The sequence below is a fragment of the Seriola aureovittata genome, chromosome 10 (assembly GCF_021018895.1).
Source record: "Seriola aureovittata isolate HTS-2021-v1 ecotype China chromosome 10, ASM2101889v1, whole genome shotgun sequence".
NCBI lineage: Eukaryota > Metazoa > Chordata > Actinopteri > Carangiformes > Carangidae > Seriola > Seriola aureovittata.
In genome coordinates, this window is record NC_079373.1 from 8980374 (window position 1) to 9003125 (window position 22752).

General features: G+C 37.6%; 4 protein-coding genes and 1 long non-coding RNA gene across 12 annotated transcripts in view; 1 reads left to right on the forward strand and 4 right to left on the reverse strand.

Moving 5' to 3' along the window:
• Window positions 1-9830, reverse strand: part of LOC130176752 (caldesmon-like) — a 29589-nt gene extending 19759 nt beyond the window's left edge. For 5 of the 7 annotated variants that reach the window (XR_008828918.1, XR_008828917.1, XM_056388033.1 and 2 more), the window contains exon 1: window positions 369-524. The gene's annotated coding sequence lies outside the window, so the exon portion shown is untranslated. Of the gene's footprint in view, window positions 1-368; window positions 525-9725 lie in introns of those variants that run through there. The other 2 variants (XM_056388028.1, XM_056388029.1) reach the window with 2 other exon arrangements.
• The window catches only part of LOC130176759 (uncharacterized), a 30835-nt gene that overhangs the window by 3996 nt on the left and 4087 nt on the right, over window positions 1-22752 (forward strand). Inside the window, exons 3-6 of the long non-coding RNA XR_008828919.1 lie at window positions 3982-4148; window positions 16606-16699; window positions 20937-21024; window positions 21142-21229. This is a non-coding gene — a long non-coding RNA (uncharacterized LOC130176759). The remainder of the gene's footprint in view (window positions 1-3981; window positions 4149-16605; window positions 16700-20936; window positions 21025-21141; window positions 21230-22752) is intronic.
• Window positions 10495-13970, reverse strand: bpgm (2,3-bisphosphoglycerate mutase). 2 transcript variants are annotated; one of them, XM_056388035.1, is made up of 3 exons: window positions 13850-13970; window positions 12732-13354; window positions 10495-12245 (listed from the first exon to the last, which is right to left on the reverse strand). In XM_056388035.1, exons 2-3 carry the CDS (start codon window positions 13330-13332, stop codon window positions 12070-12072), a joined length of 777 nt encoding a protein of 258 aa, XP_056244010.1. In that variant the 5' UTR covers window positions 13333-13354; window positions 13850-13970; the 3' UTR covers window positions 10495-12069. The 2 variants fall into 2 exon arrangements, with proteins under 2 accessions (XP_056244010.1, XP_056244009.1); XM_056388034.1 differs by lacking the exon at window positions 13850-13970 and adding an exon at window positions 13449-13591.
• On the reverse strand, window positions 15045-18454 carry LOC130176754 (troponin I, slow skeletal muscle-like). Its single transcript, XM_056388036.1, has 5 exons — window positions 18278-18454; window positions 18043-18174; window positions 16922-17011; window positions 16583-16756; window positions 15045-15791 (listed from the first exon to the last, which is right to left on the reverse strand). The coding sequence occupies exons 2-5, from the start codon at window positions 18151-18153 to the stop codon at window positions 15705-15707; spliced, it is 462 nt and encodes a 153-aa protein (XP_056244011.1). The 5' UTR covers window positions 18154-18174; window positions 18278-18454; the 3' UTR covers window positions 15045-15704.
• On the reverse strand, window positions 20255-22623 carry LOC130176755 (troponin I, slow skeletal muscle-like). Its single transcript, XM_056388037.1, has 5 exons — window positions 22462-22623; window positions 21938-22069; window positions 21723-21812; window positions 21112-21285; window positions 20255-21022 (listed from the first exon to the last, which is right to left on the reverse strand). Exons 2-5 carry the CDS (start codon window positions 22040-22042, stop codon window positions 20933-20935), a joined length of 459 nt encoding a protein of 152 aa, XP_056244012.1. The 5' UTR covers window positions 22043-22069; window positions 22462-22623; the 3' UTR covers window positions 20255-20932.

Below are 22752 nucleotides of genomic sequence, written 5' to 3' on the forward strand. Positions count from 1 at the left end.
AAGTGTGATATCACATCATGTTTCCGAAAATCACTAATCAGTCATTAATTCATCCATCTTGCATCGTACACTTGATGAATCTTCTTTTTCTCTTTCTTTTTTGACAATCTGCGCACAGTAGGATCCTTGATCCATATAAGATTAATCTCATTTCATCATCATGGTAATTCATCACCTCTGGGATGTTTAATACTAAGTAACAAACGCTCACTGTGACTGTGGAAACATGTTCAATTCAATAAGAACAATTCACTAAATGTTTCCCAGCCGGTTGAAAAATAAAATTACAGGGGACCACCCAAGAATACTCCATGGCATGGGTAAAAAGTAACAAAAACTACAGTGCCTGTTGGTTTACAATACCTTACCAGTAGCTGAAGTTTAGTCCATGGACAGCACTGTCTCCCTTCTCGTCATATATCAACTTCTAGTGTCTGGTTTATATCTCAGCCCCTCTGCAGCATGAAGAATTCCTGCTTGTTCTGTCCGTGGCTTTAACTACCAGAAAAGGCAAAGCCTGCCTCTCTGCTCCCCTCTCCTCTCTCAGCCTCCCTCCTCCTCCTCGACCTGACTCCTGCTCTCTCACTCTGTCTCACTTTCCCCTCCCTGATCTCTGACTTCAGACTCTCAAATTATTTCTCTTAGTTTCTCTCATCCTGCTATCTTTACTCCATCTTTCACGCTGCAGTCTTTTTTCTTTTTCTTTTTTTTCCTCTCTCTTCAAAATGAATCGACACCTATTAAACGACCTACTATCCTTATCTCCTCCTGTTCTTTTTAAGGCTCCTTAGTTTACAGAACTGATGCATAGTGGTATCACTGTGCAAAGCTTCTGCAACCAAATGTCAAATCCAATCTCATCAACCTTGAATAAATTGATAAACCATTTAGGCTACCTGTCAATGCAGTCTTTGCTCAGTGTTGCTGGCATTGTTACCATGCACACACATCACTTTATATCAGTTATTATCCATAGAGAGAGGGGGTTGAAATTCATTCTGGAAACAGAAATAGGGTAACATAGATGAAGGTAACAAAATTTGCCTATACTTGCACCCCAAAAGCTCACTAATTAACACATTATATCTCATTTCCTTACACAAAATAAAATAGAATAAAACAATGCATGTTTAGTTTGTGGTTTTTACAGTGGGTTATGTCAAAGATACATGTTTTATGTATGAAACAAATGAGATGTAACGTGTTGATTAGTGAGCCTTACAGGGTGCTGGAAGGCAGATTTTGTTGAGCCACGGCCAGTTGTTCCCCCAGTTTCTGGTCTTAGCTAAGCTAACCAGCCACAGCTTCATATGTACTGTACAAACATTGTACAAACAGTCTTCTCATGTATCTAACAACTTCTTTACATTTGGGTGTGATTCTTGAATGTGTTTAAAATTTTCTTGTAGGTCCCTAATGTGCTCCCTAAAAGTGTCCTCAATTAAGTAAGACCTGTTTGAATAAAGAATTAACCAACCCCCTACACATACTTTCAGAATACAGATGTGGGGCTTTAGATCCACTTGACAACCTACTCTACAGAACAGCTTCATTTGAGTTGTATAATAACCAGTGAACCCTTAACTCCTTCTCCTCTTGTTTGGTCCTTGCCCACTGATAATTTCTAGTAAAAGGCTGCCAAAGTATATAATCTACAATCCAGTGTGTATCAACAGCAATCAACCTACTGCCTAAACCCTCGATAAAGTAAAGATTAATTTGTATTTTGGCTGGCTCTGGTAACATCACAAACATCTAGTGCCAAGTCATTAACTGCAAAACTCCTGGCTGATATAGAGCAAAAAAATCATATAGATTTCATAGATAAATAATAAATTGAGTGTATAGACTTGGATGCAATAGATTTTCAAACAAAAGTAACCATATGTTAACACCTTCAGCTTTGAGCACCATTTCCAAACCACTGCCAATAAAAACTCAAATGAGTGAACCTTTCTGCTCAGCTTTGAATATTTTCCAGCTGCACAATAAGCAGCTGCCATCAACCAGCTTTTGAACACCTTGTTGAAGTCTGTTAGAAAGTCTGGCAGTGGCTCCAGCCAACAGATGCAGTACACTGGTGTAAAAGTACATAGGAACTCTGATGTGTGATTTCAGAAAGATTAACAACTCCATCCCACTCAGAGGTGGAAGGAAAATGAAACCAAAGAAAAAGTCCAGTCATTTTGTCACAGTTCAATTCCAGTGTTTGAATGTACATTGTTACAGTCTGGGACAGATTATAATTATCATTATATTAGTTCTATTAACAAAAGATGCAACATTGGTGAAATACCTAATGAGCTTTTATTATGACAATGTAGTCTAATAAATATATAGTGTACTTCCTAGGCAGACCCAAAGAGTTGAAACTGTAGTACTGATTAGTACTTTTGTTATGTCTTTCCATACAGTTTCTTAGCTCAGTTACTATCTTCAGACTACATCAGAAGACTTAAAAAAAAGGCATCCAAGTGAGATTGTCCCTCTATGGGTGAACAGGAGAAAAGTCCAAATCCCTAAAACCAAACAATTGCTATCTACACCATCACCATTTAAAGCAGCAAAAAGACACCTAATTAATTGTTCAACGCACTGATCGAGGAAACATCAGGCCAATGTTTTGACAGACTGCTTGTTTCTGCTTGTTAATATATAAACTGAAAATGAGACAAAAGACATTGGTCTTGAGAACATGCTGAAAGAAAATGATGCAGAGACTGTTTCTGGCCTGCCCCGAGGAAACAATCCATCTTCTTCTAAAACAACATAACGAAAAAATTTCTGGGAATCCAGATAATGTGAGCCCACGGAGTCAAGTTGACATCACACTTAATTCTGTTTATATCATGCACCATTGTGTGTGTTTCCTCCTCCTCTACATTGATGTGACACACCTGCAATATATTAATGTCCCAAACAATTGAAAGCCAGACTAGCACAGTATTATAATCATTCTCAGTGTTATAAAGAAGGCCACTTCAGCATCATCCTTTTATGTTTAGTATCTGTATCTTCAGATCTGAAGAGGAGCCCACCAGCAGTGAGCAGCGGATCATTGTATGACTCAGGCATACAACAGTTTCGTTCTCACAATGGCCGATTCCATATACAGTCACAAAGCCCAACAGAAATGGGCCTAAAGAGGCCTTCTTGAAAACATCCATTACATCTCTAATGAGACAGTTCATTGCTTTCCTGGAAAAGGATGACACTCGTTTACACTTTACCTCTGCAAAACAGGAGAGTGATTTATTGCAACTTATAAATTTTACTTCAGGACAAAACATTTTTAGAGATGGTTGTGTTAATAATGTATAATCCATAATGATCAGGAATAAAAGGGATAAAGACTTATTTTTAGACTTACTTAACTTACTGTATGTGTAAGCAAAATAAACCCCTCAAATGAAAAAGAAAGCCAAGCTTGGTCTCTCAGACAAGAGGACAGAATCAACGGTATAGCCTACTGTCTGACTGATGAGCACTAGGTGAAGTCATTGAAACAGCTTTGGTGCCAGTGTTTAATATACTGTACTGTAGGTATAAGCTGGTGAATCACAATGCATGGAAAAGATTACAGGATTTCTAGATGATACAGATTTCCCAGTGACCTCTATGGTCTCCTGGTCTGGTCTGCACCACCGAGCCGGCATCAGTCAACTATGATGTCACGGACACAGGTGTTCTCCCAGGGTTCAACTAAATATGCAATCATAATGATTTAATGATTACCACAGTTAATTTTATTATTGTCATTAATATAATCACCCTAGCCACCATCATTACCACCATTTTGACATTAGCCAAATATTTTACAAGTGTGTTACAGTAAAAATTCAGTTTTCCAGCCCTAAACTACGGGGGTGATTTCTCTCACAGTTACATGAGACTGATATCCATCACTCCCTCACAGCTGGTCTTATGTGGGACCACTTAAAGTCTGGGGATGACAAAGGCTGGTCTGTGTTTCTCACGCAGGTGCTGGAGCCTTATGGACTCTGTGGAGCAGCAAACAAAGATTTCTGCAGGCTTACAGCTCACAGACATGTCAGAGTCGCAATCCAGCCCTGTTTGAATTGGCCTGGGTCCAACACGGTCAGCAGACCTCTGCATTTCTAAAGTTTGAAAAATCATCACTCTGGCAGGTAGCCACACACACACAAACACACACACACACACACACACACACACACACACACACACACACACACATATTGAGTACAGATACTAACTTGAGAGTTCCCCATAATAGCTGCCTCGTTAGATAGAAGTGTGTGCTTGCATGAATTATTACATGCAAACAAACAAGCACGAAGCATTGATCATATTGGGGTTACACATTATCTTACATATAAACAGCAAAAGATTGTTGTAATCTCCTCGTTTACACATGTACAGCATGTTTTAGGCTTCTCCTCTTTCCACAAATAATTCCCACATGACGGGTGCCCATGGCAGTTTATAATTCATACATCTGTAAATGATTTAGCTCATCTGCTCTGACTCTGATGGGATCAGACGCTGGTGGTGCAGGACATCTTCTTCTCTACATCACCACAGTCAGTCTGCTCTCATGCAACTAGCAACTCATCACTAGCCGAATGCCGCCCCTAACTCTCAGCAGACATTTCTCATGAATATTCATTTAGATGTTTGCAACAAATCACGTGTCATATGAGGAAAAGAGCAGAGACAAGGAAACAATTCTGGTTTTGTGCTGGCAGCATGTAATTACGTGGCACGAATGTGAAATGTAGACTGGCAAAAAGTAGTTGTGTATGGATTCTGTCAAATGTGTAAATATGAGATTTGCATTCAAGCATTGAGCAAGAATATACACAATTATGCAATGACAGAATAGGGCTTTTAAAGGAATAGTGCAACATTTTTGGGAATGTGCTTACTCACTTTCTCGCTGATAGTTGAGAGATGAGATGATCAATACCACTGTCATGTCTATATATTACCTATGGAGCTAGAGCCAGGAGGCAGTAAGCCTAACTTAGCATAAAGTCTGGAAGCATAGGCAAACAGCAAGCCTGGCTCTGCCTTAAAGGACTGTCTCTTATCCCTGCCAGGTCCTGCTGCTATCTTAATAGATCAAATGTATGAACAAGGAACTAAGAGATAACACACATTACACCTGGTGTAGAGTATTCAGAGGACAAACACAATTTCACATTCAAACATTAAGTCAGCCAATGTCAGCTGCAGCTTGTAAGGAAAATAATGATCTGAATCTGACATCCTACCTGGTTTGTGCTTAGTACAAACTCTTTTTATTTCAGAACATGCAGAGATTTACATGAAGATCAATGATAGAGTGCTGGCCCTCGCTGCAAAGTCTACTAAAAGCATTAGAGTGATCTCTTACTATAATTTGAAAGAATATATACATTCTATTAACAAATATTGAAAGCGCTGACTTATGAATCTTTTAATATACTGATAACTGAATTTAACTGGGTGACCTTTTAAGTGTGATTAATGGACACAGTTCTGAACAAAAACGTGTTTGCTTCGTATCCAATGCCAATGTTGCCCATCAAAAGTACTTAAATCACAGTAAGCCCACATTTGAGCCCTTTGTTTCTGAAGCCAAAGGATTTAGCCTGAGAATTCCTCAAGTGTTCCACGTCTTATAAGACATTAGTGGTCGGTGTGCAATACAAAAGTTAAAAGACTCTTACTAAAAGCCCCATAATTACATCAATTGCATGGTCCTCCTTTGTGTTTCTATTCATCCCAGCATTGTGTACACGCCATGTGCTATTTGTATATTGTCTGGCTTTGTAATTACTGGCTTGATGATGGCGTCCCTATAGAGAGTCTGCCAGTGTATTAATCAGACATCAAAAGAAGGCAGAGGAAAGCATTATATTGTATTAAAGACCGTGCTTATAATGGATGATTTACATTTGGTTTGGCAAGTTACAGTCGACCTCACATCTTCATTCTGGAAATGTTCAGGAAAGACATGCAGGCAGCTGGATATCAGTATCTGTACAGCTCTGTCTCTCTCAATCCATCACAACTTGTGGATGTAAAAACTATGAAGCCATACAATAACAAACTTACTTTTTGCTATTTGTATTTATATTTTGTTCTAATGTCATTTATTATGATAAACAACAGGCATTCATTCTAAAGCAGTTATTTTCAGTATATCATTCTGTAGCAGCCAGTTTCCGCCACCGCAGTTACAGATGCTTTTATATACTCCCCAAATGCCCATTAGGACCATCATCTATAGGCACTTTATTACAGCTGTTTTGTAACTCTTGATTTGTTAATTAAGTCAATTTACTGCTAACCAAGCTAGCTATTGTAGCTAGCAGTCTGTGGCTAACATTTAATACAATGTCCTATCTTAATTTATTCTACTTTTTTTACTCTTAATGTTTTACTCTCTTAGATTAATGGTGTTTCTCTTTGTATGGGAAGTTTAACCTTTTGGTAAATACTCTTTTTTGCTTTCTTGCAAAGAGTTATCTTGGAATGAGAAAATTGAAATCACTCTTGAACCTTGGACAAAGGTTGGCTTACTGTTTCCCCTTGTTAGTCAGCTGCTGGCAGTAGCTTCATATTTTGCGTAGAGATATGTGAATGGTATCAATCTTATTATCAATGTGAATGTTTCATTTATCGTTGATATTTCACTGGTGATATGTGAAATAATTTTAATGTACTAATTAATTTTTATAATACCTTTGGTAAAGCCTTTTATTATTATAGGCTATCCCATCTTTTTCTGATTTGTAATAACTCTTATTTTTTGTCTCTATATTTATACTCTTTTGATGTTATCATAGTTACTTCCACTAAAGACTTTAAAGGCCAATTACTGTCTTCAGCCTTTATTGGAGATGTGTTTAACTCACTGCAGGTACTGTACATACTGCTGATTAGTTGTTGAGGAATTATACGTTTGGTTTCTGTCATTGTAACTTTTCAGGTAACTATATCCCAAAATCAGACAAGGTTCTTGTTGAAAGATAAAGAAAGTGCTTCAACACGCTTATAGATAAACAGTTGCCAGAGAGGCGTTTGCAATCAATCAAGAAGACGCAGCTGCTTACTCCACATGACCAAACATGGTCACATATGAAAAAGTCCCTGACCAGGATACAAATTCCTCTCAGTTTGCAAGCCACAACATACTGTAATGTTGACCTTTTCTGCAGCTCATTAAAATGTTTGTGTATAGTTGGGTTAAAATGTAGGGTGTGTTGTTCTGTGACCAATAACTATCAAGTGGTGCAGTGAAGATTAGAGAGTTACCATCTCTAAACAGAGAAACAGGCTTGGCAGGACACTCACTCGCTCTTCATCTCTCCACTCTCTGCAGCTCAGCTTTGTTTTAATAAGCAAAAGGACACAAGGAATCCATCATCAGATGAACCTTAAACAAGTGGAGATTGTTGTTTGCTTGCTGTATTTTGTCCATGATAAAAAATAAAAAAAAAGATTTGAGTGATCAATGAAACTCAAATAAAATATCTCTGGTGACACAAGATGCTAAATGAATCAATGAATTCAAAGCTGAGTTAGAGTTTCCTCCTCAGCCAGAGACTCAATGGAAATAGATGCAGCTATGTGCACTCCCTGTTCCGTATCCCATCAGCTGAGATGGTGTACTCGGCCTCCTTTTAAGGAAGTACACAGGCAGTGTTAGTTGTAGTGTCCCAGCTTGGCAAGGTGCAAGGCCATGGACAGAGAGCATGGTTTACTCTAGGAAATACCTTCTGCTATACAAAGTGGGAATCCAAGAATAACCTCTTTCCATTGTGATCGCCATTAATCCACTTTCCATAATGCTGCTGTGAGGCAGAAAGGCAGCTCATCATCATTGTCAAAACAGTGGTATAGCAACAGTTGGACATTTCAGCAGATAAATCCTGCATCTAAATAATTCTGGTATGTTATAAAAGAATGTTATTCCTCCATACATCTCCCATGAGTAGGTTTGATGGCAGACTGATTACTGATGAATGACTTCATTAATGTCAGGGCCCCTAACATTCACCGCTACCCCTCCTGTGATTTGCTCATATGGAAAACCATTTCCTCTCCCATTTAAAGCATCCCATCTGTACAAAAACAGGGCAGTCAACCTTCCTCTTGGTCAAATCACACCACTTTCTACAAATATACATTTGTGCTCTGAATAAAACATCAGCTGCCAACTCCCTCCTGTGTCAGTTTCACATTTGGTAAGTTTGTGTCCCAACTTCTTTTTAATGACTTTTAAACTCACTCTGTTTAAAAAATCCTCTCTGCTCATGCTCACAAAGAAAGCTCATATCCCACCCTGTCTTGTCACAGACGCCATGAAGACATTGGTGTTTTTTGGATCGAGCTAATTTGACACAGCTTTTAATGGGAAACATAAAGTCGTCCACAGATGACAAAAAATTTCATTAAAACAAAAGTATGAACTCTTCTTCTTTGTGTTTCTGCTGCGTGTTCATATGTATACGTGCACACTGAAGGCTATGAAGGCTTGAAGTCAAATCTATTATAAATAACTTTCTCACTTCATGCAAAGTGGGCAATTTTTACTGTAGGTACACAGTGGTTTTCAGTCTTGTAACGCAGAAATATCGTGACAGTAATCAAGAAGGGAGAGGATGCTCTGGAAACCCAAACACATTTCCAGTCCCCAAGGAGATGAGCCCATGGTCATAAACTCACACACTCCAACCCCATGTGATTGTAGCCTTTATCTTCAATACCATCTAAGGAATAGGAGACTCACTTGGCATGTCCACTACAGCAAACAGCTTTTCCACAGCCGGACTGCTCAGTGTATCAGTAACAGACACTGAAGTCAGATTAGTATTAACTCCTGCGTTGAACAGAGTGGATACAAGTACTGAGCCTCACAAAATGTGGATTCTAGGAGTTAGGACTATGCAGGTCCTATCTTCCTAATATCATTTCATGAATGCAACTTGGATACTGCTCCTTCCAATTTAGATTCCTCAGCAGATATATACTAAACTATATGAGCTTTATATTTTCAATTTGTTCTCTTGAGGAGTTAATGACCAGCACTGATAGGAAATGTCGTTTATTGACTTTTATTGTCTTAAACCGTTCAGTAACATTTTAAGTTGTCAGTATTTATATCTTTTGTTCTGAGCATAAACAAATGTTTTCCTTCACACTTATATTGTCCATTTGTTACTCTGCCTGAGGATGCAAGTCCCTCCAGGACCCTTTTCAAGCCAGTGTCCAAACTTGTAAAGGGGCAAGACATTTCAACATAATCTCGTCATTTAAATATCTGTATACAGAATAAGCACTGTGTAATCCTTTCTTTACTTTTTGCCCCAAATAAATGTCTTATAAGATATATATAAGATTGATCCACTTGCAACTTGTCAGAAGCATAGGTCTATCTTGAGACAGGTGTATCTAGATTAGATCAGATATAAAGTATTTTTTCCAAGGAGGTGAAGAGTGAGTAAGCAACATAAGATAATTTCTTGCAACAAGTAAGATGTAGTCTTTGAATATAGGTTACCTGCTCCTGATCAAAACCAAAAAACTATTCTCGTGAATGAGCCATACACCTATCCTGACACAACATTAATTGAAACCAGCTACAACTTTACCAGTCACAGTGCCAGTCATATTCTTCTCAACTCTGGTTAACAAATCTCCGATTCCTCCACGTCAACCTGAAAAAGCTAGAAGATAGCATCATAAGAACTTACCAGGCCTGCAGAGCAGAATGACTGTTCTTGCTGAAAGTCAGCAGAGGGAGAGCAACCAGACGTTTATAAGCACAGTGTTAACAGCTCCGCCTGCTCAAGCTGCAACTCAGTGATGTCCACACGGGCCTGATGTGTGTGTGCATGTACACGGTTGAACTTTAAGGATGTGTTTAAATTCTAATGCCACTGATTCATCTAATTTATACACACTCAATTATTTCTGAGATTATTAACTGTTTAAGTTCTATAGGATTTGGTCTTTAGAAGAGTCAATAAGCAAAAGATTTCTGAGAAAATCATAAACCTTGTGTGTCCGCCTGGTTTCCTTTCTATGTGATTCTGAACTGCCCCAAATGCTGTATATAATGAATGATAGTTTTCTGAATGAGTGCTAAAATGTGCAGTTCTCAAAAACCATGTTTCTTATTACTTTCAAAACGATTCATGAACTAGCTTAAGCCCTCTAACACTCATTCCCTTGCTGGTGTGAATTTGATAAGAAATGTAAAATGACAGGTGTACAGGTCTTATAGACTCCACGTGAACACTATGCTCCATGGTTCACACACTATGTGAACACTGATACAGTATAATCTCTACAATATAACATAGTATCATTGCCACCACATGGATAGGAATAAGAATCCTGCTGATCATCATGTCCATTTAAGAGCATTTTCAACCAATTAGAAGGTTTCTCCCTGGCTCAGCCCATCTGGTTTGGCCAACTTACAGAAATGGTTGAGAAATGAAGAGCCACTCCTCTGGATCCATCTGTGGTAGCCAAACAAACTCAGCTGTTTATTGTTTCCAGTGGGCTCAAGGCAACCAGAATCCAAATTACAGGCATATCTGTACTTCCAAAACAGCATTGTTGTTTGTTTTCTAATTTGTTCCTATTGCTCCACCATCAGATTTACAGCTAACGTATTATATATATCTCTCTGACGTCTGAGACATTGAATTATCTGACAATATGAAGCTTAAAATTGACCTTAACAGAGTAATTAAAAGTTTTATTTTAGGAAAATGTTATTCCCTTTATTCCATCATGTTAACTCTCCCATGGGAAGGTGTAGACAGCAGGAAAGACATTAAATCATCCTCCATGAAATTACAAATATATCAGTGTTTTCTACCCTTTAGTATAATCATATGCATGTTCTTAACTTATCATCTTTCCCCTGCTGTCCTAACAAACCAGTGTATAAAATAACAGTGGCAGATAAAAACAACAACAAACTGAGAAAACAGGAGACACAAACGATGCACAGTACTGTAACAAGAGACACAATACAACATGCAGTAAAGTAGCCTGTAACACACACAGTAGTGACATAATATTAAAAGAGAGTGCTGCTATAAATAACAAAAATTTAGAATTTAAAATGAACATCAAACAGTGCTTGTTTTTCACATGGTTCTCGTGGTTTTTGCATTTTTGTAACAAGGGGATAAATTCAAAAAATCTTCCTCATATCCCCAAAACGTGCAAAGCATAAACCAGTTATCATACCAAATAACCACGGTCGATAGCCATGGTGTTTTAAACTCAATGTATTCAATGTCAAATTGAATGTACTGTATGAACCTAATAGAAAAGCAACATGTCTGCCTGTCATACCTATAGGACATTTAAAACTATAAGTAACTCACATAGGACAGTAGAGGATTTCAGTGTTTTGCATATTTACAGCTCTTCTGTGGCTCACAATTAACCCATTCTTGAAATGAACAGCCTGGCTATCAATTTCTACGAGGTAAAGTTTGTTAATGGAGTGCTTTTATTCCCAAATAAAATCACCATAAGACCTGTTTGAGCTTTCAAAAATAACTGAATCTGAGCATGAGGTTAATACTGAAGGCACATTTTTAAAATGTAAGAGAAAACCTTTAAAGCTTATCACTGTAATAGAAAAGCATCATTTAGCAAAAGAGCATTATTTTCCTTCAAGATTTTTCACCTTCACCACATTACTATAAATACGCAAAGGTAGAGTCAAGGAGTAAATAAATAGATAACCACTTTAGGGTTTACCATACAGTCATACGTAGGGACAATTAGCTTAAAAATAAGATATGAACCAAATTTGCCCTCAGTGCTTACACATAATACACAGCACTGAAACATTTACAGTACATTGATGGACTTCCTTCTTCTTCCTTATTACACATACAGCAATTTAACTGTAAGTCAGAACACCTGTTCTTTTAATCTTACTAACAAGAATCTCTTGTTGTTATTGTCTAATGTTATTATATTATGAGTTATTTGAATATTTTGAAGAGGATCAGAAGAGACAAGAACAGAGCTATGTTAAATCTTACAGTCAGTTTAGTGAATTCAATTTGATGGTTTGGCCTTTCCCTGATCCTCCACCTTTTTAATGGCTGCCTGAATCTTTGCCTGGTCTCCCAAGAGCCGTCGCGGTTTCACAGGCCTCAGGTTTTCATCCAGCTCAAGCAGCACAGGTATCCCTGTAGGTAAAGTCACGTTGGCTATGTCCTTCTCTGATATACCTGTTGAAATAAAAATACTAATATTAAAACCATGCCAGACAATCAAACTACAACCAAGCTTGCTGACAATTTGCAGACTTTCATTTTGCAATAGTGCCGTATGATGACATTACATGCAGGAAAGCTGCCAGCCACTGCTGCATATTATTATGTAACAGTCAGTATGTGTTAAGTTACTGAGTGGCCTGTGGCACATGAAGCCCCGGCAGCTTATGAGTGTGATGAAAGGTCAGCGTGGATTTCATAGCCTCTGCCAAATGTAACATAAACCCACTGGCCTTTTTGTGCAGGTTCAACCTTCCATTTCTGGAACTGAAAAATGTCCTTCCCCAATTCACTGAATCTGATGACTAAAAAAGCAGCTTGTAAAGCTTCAAACAGGAATTCAGGAACTGTTGCTGAATTCAACTGAATGCATTCACTGCACAAAAACAAAAGCTGAGAGAGCGCTGTTTTAAAATAGCCTAGGTCAGTCCAGTAGCATACCTTCCAGGTGTTTCAGCAGAGCCCTGCAGCTGTTTCCATGAGCAGAAATGAGCACAGTCCTGCCTTTCCTTATCTCTGGCACCACAATGCTGTCCCAGTATGGCAGCAGCCTGTCCAGCACCTCCTTCAGGCTCTCTGCTCGAGGAAGGCTGTCCTTGGGCACGTCACAAGTTGCATATCTACGGTCATTGTAGATTTCCAGAAAGTATGGATGGGATTCATCAATCGGAGGTGGAGTGATGTCATAGCTCCTTCTCCACAACTTCACCTGTTCCTCTCCATGTTGTAAAGCCATCTCTGCCCGGTTCAAGCCAATCAGGGCACCATAGTGGCGCTCATTAAGTCTCCAGGACTTGACAACAGGGACCCACTCCTGGCCCATAGCCTCCAGCACCAGCCAGGCTGTCTGGACAGACCGGCTAAGTATGGAGGTGAATACCAAGTCAAACTTGTAGCCCTGCTCTTTCAAGAGCCTGCCACAGTCTTGGGCCTCCTTCACCCCATCTTCACTCAGCTTCTGGTCAACCCAGCTGCAGAAGCGGTTCTCTTTGTTCCAGGCCCCCTCACCATGCCTCAGCAGAAAAAGTCTGTACTTGGACATCCGAAGCACCAGCAGCAGAAACCTGCACACATTTGGAGTAAATTAATGTAAAAATCATGCAGTCAGTGAAAGCAGAAGTAAAAATATTACATTTATTTAAGCAGAACACAGCTTACATCCAATATCAGTCTGTCTATCTGATCTGGGTTCAGGAGCAGGGACTTGGAGCCAGCAAAAGGTTAGAGGTTGCCTTATAAAGGTGACAGGCAGATAGCTAGAGCAGTTACCCTTCTTAACCAGCCGTATTCGTCGGCTGAACACTAAACAACAACAGATAACAATACCTAACTACTATGTGCAAATACTTTATTGTATGCTGCTGCAAAGCTTTTAAGCTAAGACGAGAGGATGGATGGACGTGCCATAATACAAGCAGCAACGGACTAAATGTCCGTTGCTGCTTGTATTATGGCCGCTTAGACCGAGGTAAAGACAGGACCAACCTATAAAACCAAAGAACAGGCATGTGGCAACCTCATCCCAAAATGACCAGAATATTTCGAAAAAGTCGTCTTACCCTGTGTGGGTTTTAAATCCGGCCTAAATGGAGATGGTACAGCCGTCTGTGTTGATAGTACTTCGCAGGCCATGTACAGTACAACAGCGTTCCTGTAAACGTCATTGAGTGAGATTCCAACCGTCCAATCAGAACGGCGCATCTCACATGTGGGTGGGCTCTTTGGCAAACGTTATGCCCATATTAGGAGTAGTAGTAACGGTCGTGGAGGGAGGCGAAGGGAGAAGAAGGGCGGTAACTTCTGTCAGCCATGGATGTAGAGAGGTACAGTCGGCTGGTTATAACTGATGATATTTCGTAGTATGAGCTTTGTAGTTTTCAGTTTGGAAAGGATTTATGTTGTTTGTAAGAGAAAAACAGCAGTGTGAAATAACTTTACTTACAGGTAGGGGAAGGGTCGGTTTGTGTAAACCTGTATACCCGCCCAGAATGATACAGGTGTGTAGCTATGACAATGTAGATATAAAGAAAATCAAACTGTTAAAGTTTTAAGTAAAATAATCATTTATCCTCAATTTTGGGAAACTACTGCCACTCCAACACAATTAAGTTACTGAAATGTTGGTTCAGAGCCCAAGGATAGCAGTAACGGTTGTTCTCTGTATATTGAAGCCATTGTTGAAACCAACTCATTTAATTTCTGCATTTGTCATTTAAAAGGACATTTTGATCTACATTCAGTCCTTTGAATTGAAGCTATAACAATTAGTGGTTAGACGATCAACAGAAAAATATTTGGCAACTATTTTGATAATCCATTAGCCGTTTTGAGTCATTTTTAGAGAATATATCAAAATTCTCTGGTCTCATCTTCTCCATTGTTCATATTTTCAGTTTTTCCTCAGTCTTCTGTGATAGCATAATGAATGTGTTTGGGTTTTGCATTTATCAGACATTTCAAAGATGTTGTTTTGGCTTTGGGAGACAAATCAAAGTGCTTCGTCACATTGTTGCTTAAATCATTAAATATCCAATAATGCTATAAAACCTGATATTTGACTCACAATAATCTCATAGAATAAAGGGAGATCTAAAAAAGGTATGTCATTTTTTGACAGAAGTCATTATTTATGAGGATATACAGTAAATCATCAGATGATAACTTGACTAATACAAGTATACAAATATTTGAACACTGCTGTAAGGGGAGTAATAGCTCTCCAGTTTAAGGCACAGATGACCAGTCTTCTTTGAGCAATGTCAATTACATTTTATTGTTTTATGCACAATTCATAACACTGCTTCTTCTCATCAAAGTGTCTTTTAGTTTAATGCCACATTCATTTTCAAGGATGCTCACCTTGATGTGACTCCATGAACAGTTGACTGTCAAAATTAGCTGTCCCTGGAATGTGTATTCATTCTCTTTCTCAATCCAACAGGTATTATTATCTTTGTGGAAAACACAAGAACAAACACAAATGTTGATTTCCATGTTTTATGTTGCCATGATTTGGAAGATGCTTTTGAAGGCAACAGGATCAAAGTATCACAGTAACATACTTGTTAAAACATACCCATCTGCATGATTATTGCCTGTTTATATGGACAGCCAATAGTGGTGCTCTGTTCATGAAATCATATGGATGCTAAAAACTACAAAGCAGTACACTGCTCAAATACGTTAAATACATAAGTTTTTCATAATACAGTTTGCATTACGCCATTATATAAAAAACTATATGTATTCCTCGAAGTATAATAAGTTAATATGTTCACAGTTGAAACATTGACTTTCCTGAACCTACTGGTCTTCATTTTCACCGTCATTATAAAATGAACAATAGTCACATGATTCACTGGTTCCACCTGTTATAGAGCAGTAAACATCTTCACAAAGATATTCACTTCAAATCTACTGCCCGGCATTAAACAACTTCTTTCTGCCCTCCATACCGGACATGGCATCCACATTCTTACGCCAGTCAGTCACTTCCTCTTTCTGTGGGATGAAAGTATAAAAAGGATTGGCCTCACTTAATTCTCATTAGAACACAATTAGTAGTCATTTGGTGTAGTATTTTCTTGTAGTCATTTTGGACAACACAAATAGGCCTACAGTGATGGGGAAGATAAGGATACATGCATGTTAACATAAAACAATTTTTTTTTCTTGCAGTAAATATTGCCTCAGACACTTTATTCTTATTCCTTTATATTTTTTTTTTAACAAATGATACCCTTCTCAGGTTCAAGCCTACTTTCTAGTTCCTTTAAAAGCATTTCAGTTCAGGTTTCACATCAGGGTTTCTTTTCAGGCGTCATTTAAATCTACTTTAATTATCCCACCAACTTTCTTAATGTATGTGCTCAAGAAATGTATATCTTTAGCTTCAGTCATAGTGTTAATATATTCAGGCTGCAACAAGGTGCTCAATATCAGTGTACAGTCCCAAATTTTTGTTTGCCAATGGTGGCAATCAATGTGTAATGATAATAAAGATGTAGTCTATTAAAGCTGAAATCAAAACAAGCAGTCTTACAAAAATTGTGCAGATTGTCAGCTGTTTGATATATTTTCAACTTTTTTGTCATTTGATTGCTTATGTTGTTTTTAATATACTGTGTGTACCCAAATACAATATAATAAATAATAATATATAATATATAATAAAATAATAAATAGTGGTCCCAAGAAGCAGTCTTGATACTGAGTGGATGAAGTGAATAGACGGTGAAGGGACACCACATGATAATTTGCGATAAACTGAAGTTAAAGTCAGAAACCCTTACCTTTTCATCCTCCTTCTTTACAGTCTTGAGGTTGGCCTTGAAGTCCACAGACTCTTTGACCTTAGAGCCCAGCAGAGCCCCCAGCATGGCGTCAGCTGACACTCTCACCCTCCTCAGGTTTGGTCTCTTCATCTTGCCCTTCAACTCAAAGATCTTTTGAGACAGGTCCTGGATCTTTTTCCCACACAAGAGACACGCCCCCCCACTCAACATTACCATAAAGTTTTAATTTCCAATTTAATATTGGTTACATAGTATGCATTCCTTAAATTTGTATGATGCTTAATTTTATCTGAACAAGGATAAAGCTGAAATGGTTATTTACGAAATATCACTTACCTCCCTATCATTTTTTGTCACTTTAGAAGCAACGTCATACCGCTCTTCATCAACCACATCAATTTTCTGGTGTAGTTCTTTGCAAAGATTCTGTGGACAGAAACCTTTAGTGCATTAGACTCATAATGTATTTGTTTGAAAGTTTGACACTGTAAGGACAGTATGACATGTAGGCATTTGTTTATAAAATACTGTATACCTTAAATATGATTCTATATAAATACATGCATTATTTTCTTTGGAAATAGTTTCTTATGGTCCAATTTAAAACTGTTGACTTCAAGGTGTATGGGTTGTTCCAACTAATTGTTCCTGGCTGTCATGGTCTCCGCCTGGAGGCTCCAGGATTTTGGTTTTTTGGACATTTTCTTGGTTTGGTTTTCTGTGTTTTGGGTTTCTGTTCTGGGTTTTGAGTGTTTCTGGTTTGGGTGTTTCTGGTGTCTAGTTTAGTCTTCCCTGTTTTGTGCTCTGTTTCCTCGTGCACTTCCTGTTTTATTTTGATAGTCATGTCGCCCCAGTGTCTGAGTTCTAGTTTTGCTTCCTTTGGTTGATCATCCCTGATGTGTCCCACCTGTGTCTGCTTCCCCTCCTGTTCTCCATTGTTAATCAGTTCCGTTCCTTTAAAAAGCCCTTGCTCTGTCTTGTCTTTGTGGTGTCATTGTTGGTGATGATGCTTGGTGTGTGTTTTGTCAGTGGCATCTGCCCATGTATGGACTTTGGTTTTTTGGTTTAAATAAATTCTTTGACACCGGTTCGTCCTCCACATCTGAGTCTCTAACCTTCACCCCTGCCTCATCGGATCCGTGACACTGGCAAGAGATATTGCGTGTTGTGGTTTTCAAATTTTCAAATTTCATTTTCCGGTGCTTTGAGCCCCATAAACCAAATTACACTCACCACAGTTATATTTGGGTGGTTGCATACGTCTCAGAACCCCTGCAAATAAAGCCAAAACTAATTGCTTTTGGCTAGATATCATTAGGGGTAGGTGGAAAAAAGTGATTTGGGTGAAGTGATGGTGAAGTGTTAAGACAGTCATCTGATTTAATGTTGACTTTCATTAGAGTCATAACCATAAAAAGATCCTTGTGTGGATTAAGGTGCTTCAGTGATAAATATACCTGTAGATCCTGCAGAGACAGGCCTGACATTTGGAGGGCTGGGACTCTCTCAGTAAGGGTTCTCTCTCGTTCATCTTTTCTGGCTTGCTTTTCATTCTCCAGCATGGTCATGGCCTTCTTTATCAGTTTGGTCTGGTGCACAGCACATACACATACAAAATTACACCTCAGTCAACCAGACAGTGTATGGATTACAGTACTTTTTACAGCATTTCCATCCAAGACTAACACACACCTTCAGGAACAGTCTGCGAGATGCAGAGATCTTTGGCTTTGGTTTCTGGAAAAGAAGCCAGTGTACAGTTCATTCAGATTTTTGGCAAAGAATTTCAACTATATGAGTGAATACAAGACATTTCCTAGAGTTCCTTGCTTCTTGAAGTAACTGACAGAGGCGGGCTAGTATAAACACTAGCACAGTGTTGAGTTCATGGACATTTCACTAAACAAACTCCATGACATATTTCTAATGTCATCACTGCCCATACATATATTATATATATAATAATAATAATAATAATAATAATATATATGTCACTTACCATACTTATCATATTTTATTCCTGTACCAGTTCAAGTTGTTAAAGCAGGTTTATTTTCACTCCCAGTAGAAACTGCAGATTGTGTTCAAGTGTGAAGATGATGCATGCTATTTCTGTTCTGACACTATACACATGATAAATGATGACTAACACCCTGAGAAGAATTTGATCTGATCTGATCTGATCTGTCATAATGTTTGATTCATGTCATGTAACACATAATTTTGTTATTTGGATTATGAAGTCAGTCAAGAGTAGTCAGAAATTACAGATTTAAAGTACAGAATACCTAGCTTGTAGAATACATAGTTTTGAGTCCCACAAATGATACCATAAATTTAAAATCAAAATTAGATTAATCAGTTAAACACACAGTTAAACTCACCGCAGGCCTGTCCAATTAGGATGGAGGTATCCGTAATTCAAAGAGAAAGAGGAAAAGTAGAATTTGTGACATTTTTGTAATTTCACATACCATGTGTGCGTTATGGTGTCAGGAAAGTTACTAACACATGGATACTTACGCTTCAGACATGTTTGCAGTTTTGTGTGTCCCCTTAAGTTGAATCTCTCAGTGGAAAAAGACAGGAAGAGAAAAATTATCAGTTTTTTTAAGAATGGGAATACACACATATCCATTTCTGCTTAGCAAAATTAGGAAAAACTGACCATCAGTTTCATCAGCAGTTAGAAAGTTAGTTAGAAACCATATATACCACTGGTTGTAGATCCACAGCAGGGCACACAAACAATGTATGACATTGTATAAAGGTCAAACCTATGACTAAGAAAATACTCTCTGAAACAAAGCCAACAATAGTTGTAATTACCTGACAAGTGTTCCCTCAATAATAAAACAAAGGGGGCAGGATAGTTTTTTTTCACATTTTTTAAAATCATTTTTTCACAATTTATTTACTATTTCATTCTTAATCCCAGATAACTACATTGAAATGACACAACTAAATTGTAAGTGATGGTAATAGGATAACACTGATGTGTTATTTATAACTTCAACATGGACTTCTGTTTGAGATCAGAGGAAGGCAGCTGATCTCGAAAGTGAAAAAAATGTCCCCTCCCTCAATAACTTGTAAGATATCTTAACACAAGATAGCTGTCTTTTTTTCTTTTTTTTAATTGCATTTAGTTGTAAGAAATTATAACTGGTATTAACATAAATGCTGTTTTACAACTTTTATTAATACTGATGAATTTGGACTTTTTCGAGTTTTTGCAATTTCTATCTAGAGTATTGTAATAAAAAGCCTTAATTTTGTTTTTTTATCCTTTGATTCTCTGTAATATTTAGAAATAAGAATTCTTACCTCATACAACAGATGACAAATACTCACAGGCTTGTTTTTCTGAGACGAGAAGGACAGTAAGAGGGTAGATATATAGATTCTAGAGCTCATGTGAGTGGCTCACTAAAATAGACCCTCTGTCCTCACCATTCTTGAGCCACGTCTCTCACATCACCTACGTATGAGGTGTTAAAGTTCTTGTTGAGCCTTAGATGCTTTCTTAGTCTCCTCCCTAAGGAGGAGAGGGTGAGGACTGAAGGAGCTTTAGTCCAACATTATGATTTTGAGGAAAAAATTAAAAGTTGATCCTGTGTAAAATCCAAAGTGATTATTAGATTACACAGTGGAGAAAAACAAAGGCAGGATTGTTATGTGTTTTATTAAGACACCAGTGCTGGTTCCAACTTTGTATCAGGTACATAAAATATGATGAAAACATTCTCCCACTGCAACAACTTTAACAGAGACTGAAATTATACTGTTTGATTTAAATTTTTAGCAGTATATCTTTAATTATCAGACAACAATATGGATGTGTAATTTATCACAATAGATAACACACTATTGGTTGTTAAGTTTTGAGGGACAAAAACTTTTTCTCCTCAGTCAAAATACTCTGCTGTGGGTCCACAGTGTCTGAGTAGACTGTGATGGTTTGAAAGAATTATACTGCCATCTTGAGGCCACAGCGGAGAACTACTGCAAACAATCACTGCATCATTAATACGCAGTGGTTAATACTGAAGTAGATTGAAAGTCAACTCATCGGAATACAGCACTGTCTTTAATACCATATATAATTCATTTTTTACTATTATATGAATAAATTAAAAACAACTTGAAGCCTACAATCAATTTTAAAATATTCAAAATATTGCAACAAACTAACAATGTTTGTTGCTTTTCCAAGACAATCCTAGTTTTAAGGGTGTTTATCCTACCAGCAAATGTTTACTAAATCAATATGATATAAATCAGATGGTAGATAATGTTAAGAATTAGTCCTAAGAAGATGATTTAAACAAAAATAATTATTTCTTTTTAGTTTCCAGAGGCATCAAACAGCTTCTTCCTTCCCTCCATACCAGACATGGCTTCCACATTCTTACGCCAGTCAGTCACCTCCTCCTTCTGTAAGAAACATAACATAAACAGGATAGATGAAATAAACCTGGTCATTTTGGAGGTTTTTGAGACTCTAAAGCAAAAGCCTGTCTTACCTTTTCTTCTTCCTTCTTGACTGTTTTGAGGTTGGCCTTGAAGTCGAAGGACTCTTTGTGTTTGGAGCCCAGCAGGACGCTCAGCATGGCCTCAGCGGAGATCTTCACTCTCCTCAGGGTTGGTTTCTTAAACTTGCTCTGAAGCTCTGTGATCTTCAGATTCATATCTTGAATCTGGGCAGGGGATCATGGGATAGACAGGATTGTGCTGTTGTTGTTCTATCTTTTTGAGTCTAGAAGACTTTATCACACTCGCTGCTATTATTTATTTACATGAACACATTATAGAACAAAGCTCCTGAGAATGTGGTTAAAAGCTCTGGAAAAAGCTAGTTAGTGGACACTGAGTTAAACTTTTTTTGTCAAACTAATTAAACTTGATTGTTCAGATGCTGCTGTGGTTGACTAATCAAATTCAAATCAAAGGTTTTATGTATACAATTCAGTTATGTCTTGTTATTCTCAGTGCTGCCACTTAGAGGCGATGTTTGTTCATTTTAAGATCTTTTATGTTGTGACCTCGTCCTCATAGTAAAGACACTGGATCCAGAAACGTTAAAACATTAACACATTCATCTTTTTATCCTCACATTCATTTTTGAGCAGCTCACCTCCTTGTCATTTTTGGAAACCTTGAGGCCAATATCATAGTGCTCCTCATCCACAACATCAATCTTGTGGTGCAGGTCTTTACATAGATCCTGTAAAAAAAAAAAAAAAAAAAAAAAGTATAATGCACCTCTAGCAATATGATACTATGACATGAACTCAAATAGAAAGAACTGCGGTCACTGAGAGAAAAACACTTTATAATGAAGTGAAATACCTGCAACTCTTGCAAAGACAGACCAGACAGATTTAGAGGAGGAACTCTTTCTGCCAGAGCATCTTCTCTCTCCTTTATCTTCTGCTGTGTGTCCTCCTGCAGCATCTGAGCAGCAACTGCCAACAGTCTGATCTGAGGAAGAAATAAAAATAAATGGATGAAAATGGCCTTTTCCTAATTTTATTGAGCTCTCTAGACCAATTTGAAAAATATGCCAAAAGTCCAAAAAATTTACCAGAATTGTCAATCTGTTTTTATGATACAACTTGACAATGAGTATGACATCATTTTAAAAGTGCTATATATGTAAACTGTATGTATAATACACATTAACACATTTTTTTTAAAACAAACAACCATTTCTCACATTGCACAACACTGTACTCACCACTTTGTGCTGTATGCTGACACACAACATCAAAAGCTAAAGTTTAGAGTATACAAAGTTCTGCACTTTGACATCTTGAATTCTTTATAATGAATATATTTAAAAAGCATCTCAAATTATAATAAAAAAAACTTACCTTCAACCCCAGCCTTCGAGAGGAGGAGATCTTTGATTTTTTCTATAATTCATACATTAAGAACATTAACATCCTCAGTCTATACTATATATTGTGGAGCACAGAATATTTGCATATATGATTTTTGTATGACCTTAATATAGAAATAGAGGATTGAAAAAGTTTTTTTTTATAGATACTCACAGGTCTGTTGGAGCATTAACAAGAGGGAGAAAATATATAAACATATTTACATAATGAATATCAACACATAGTTTTATAGTATATTTTAAAGCTGTCAATGAACACATG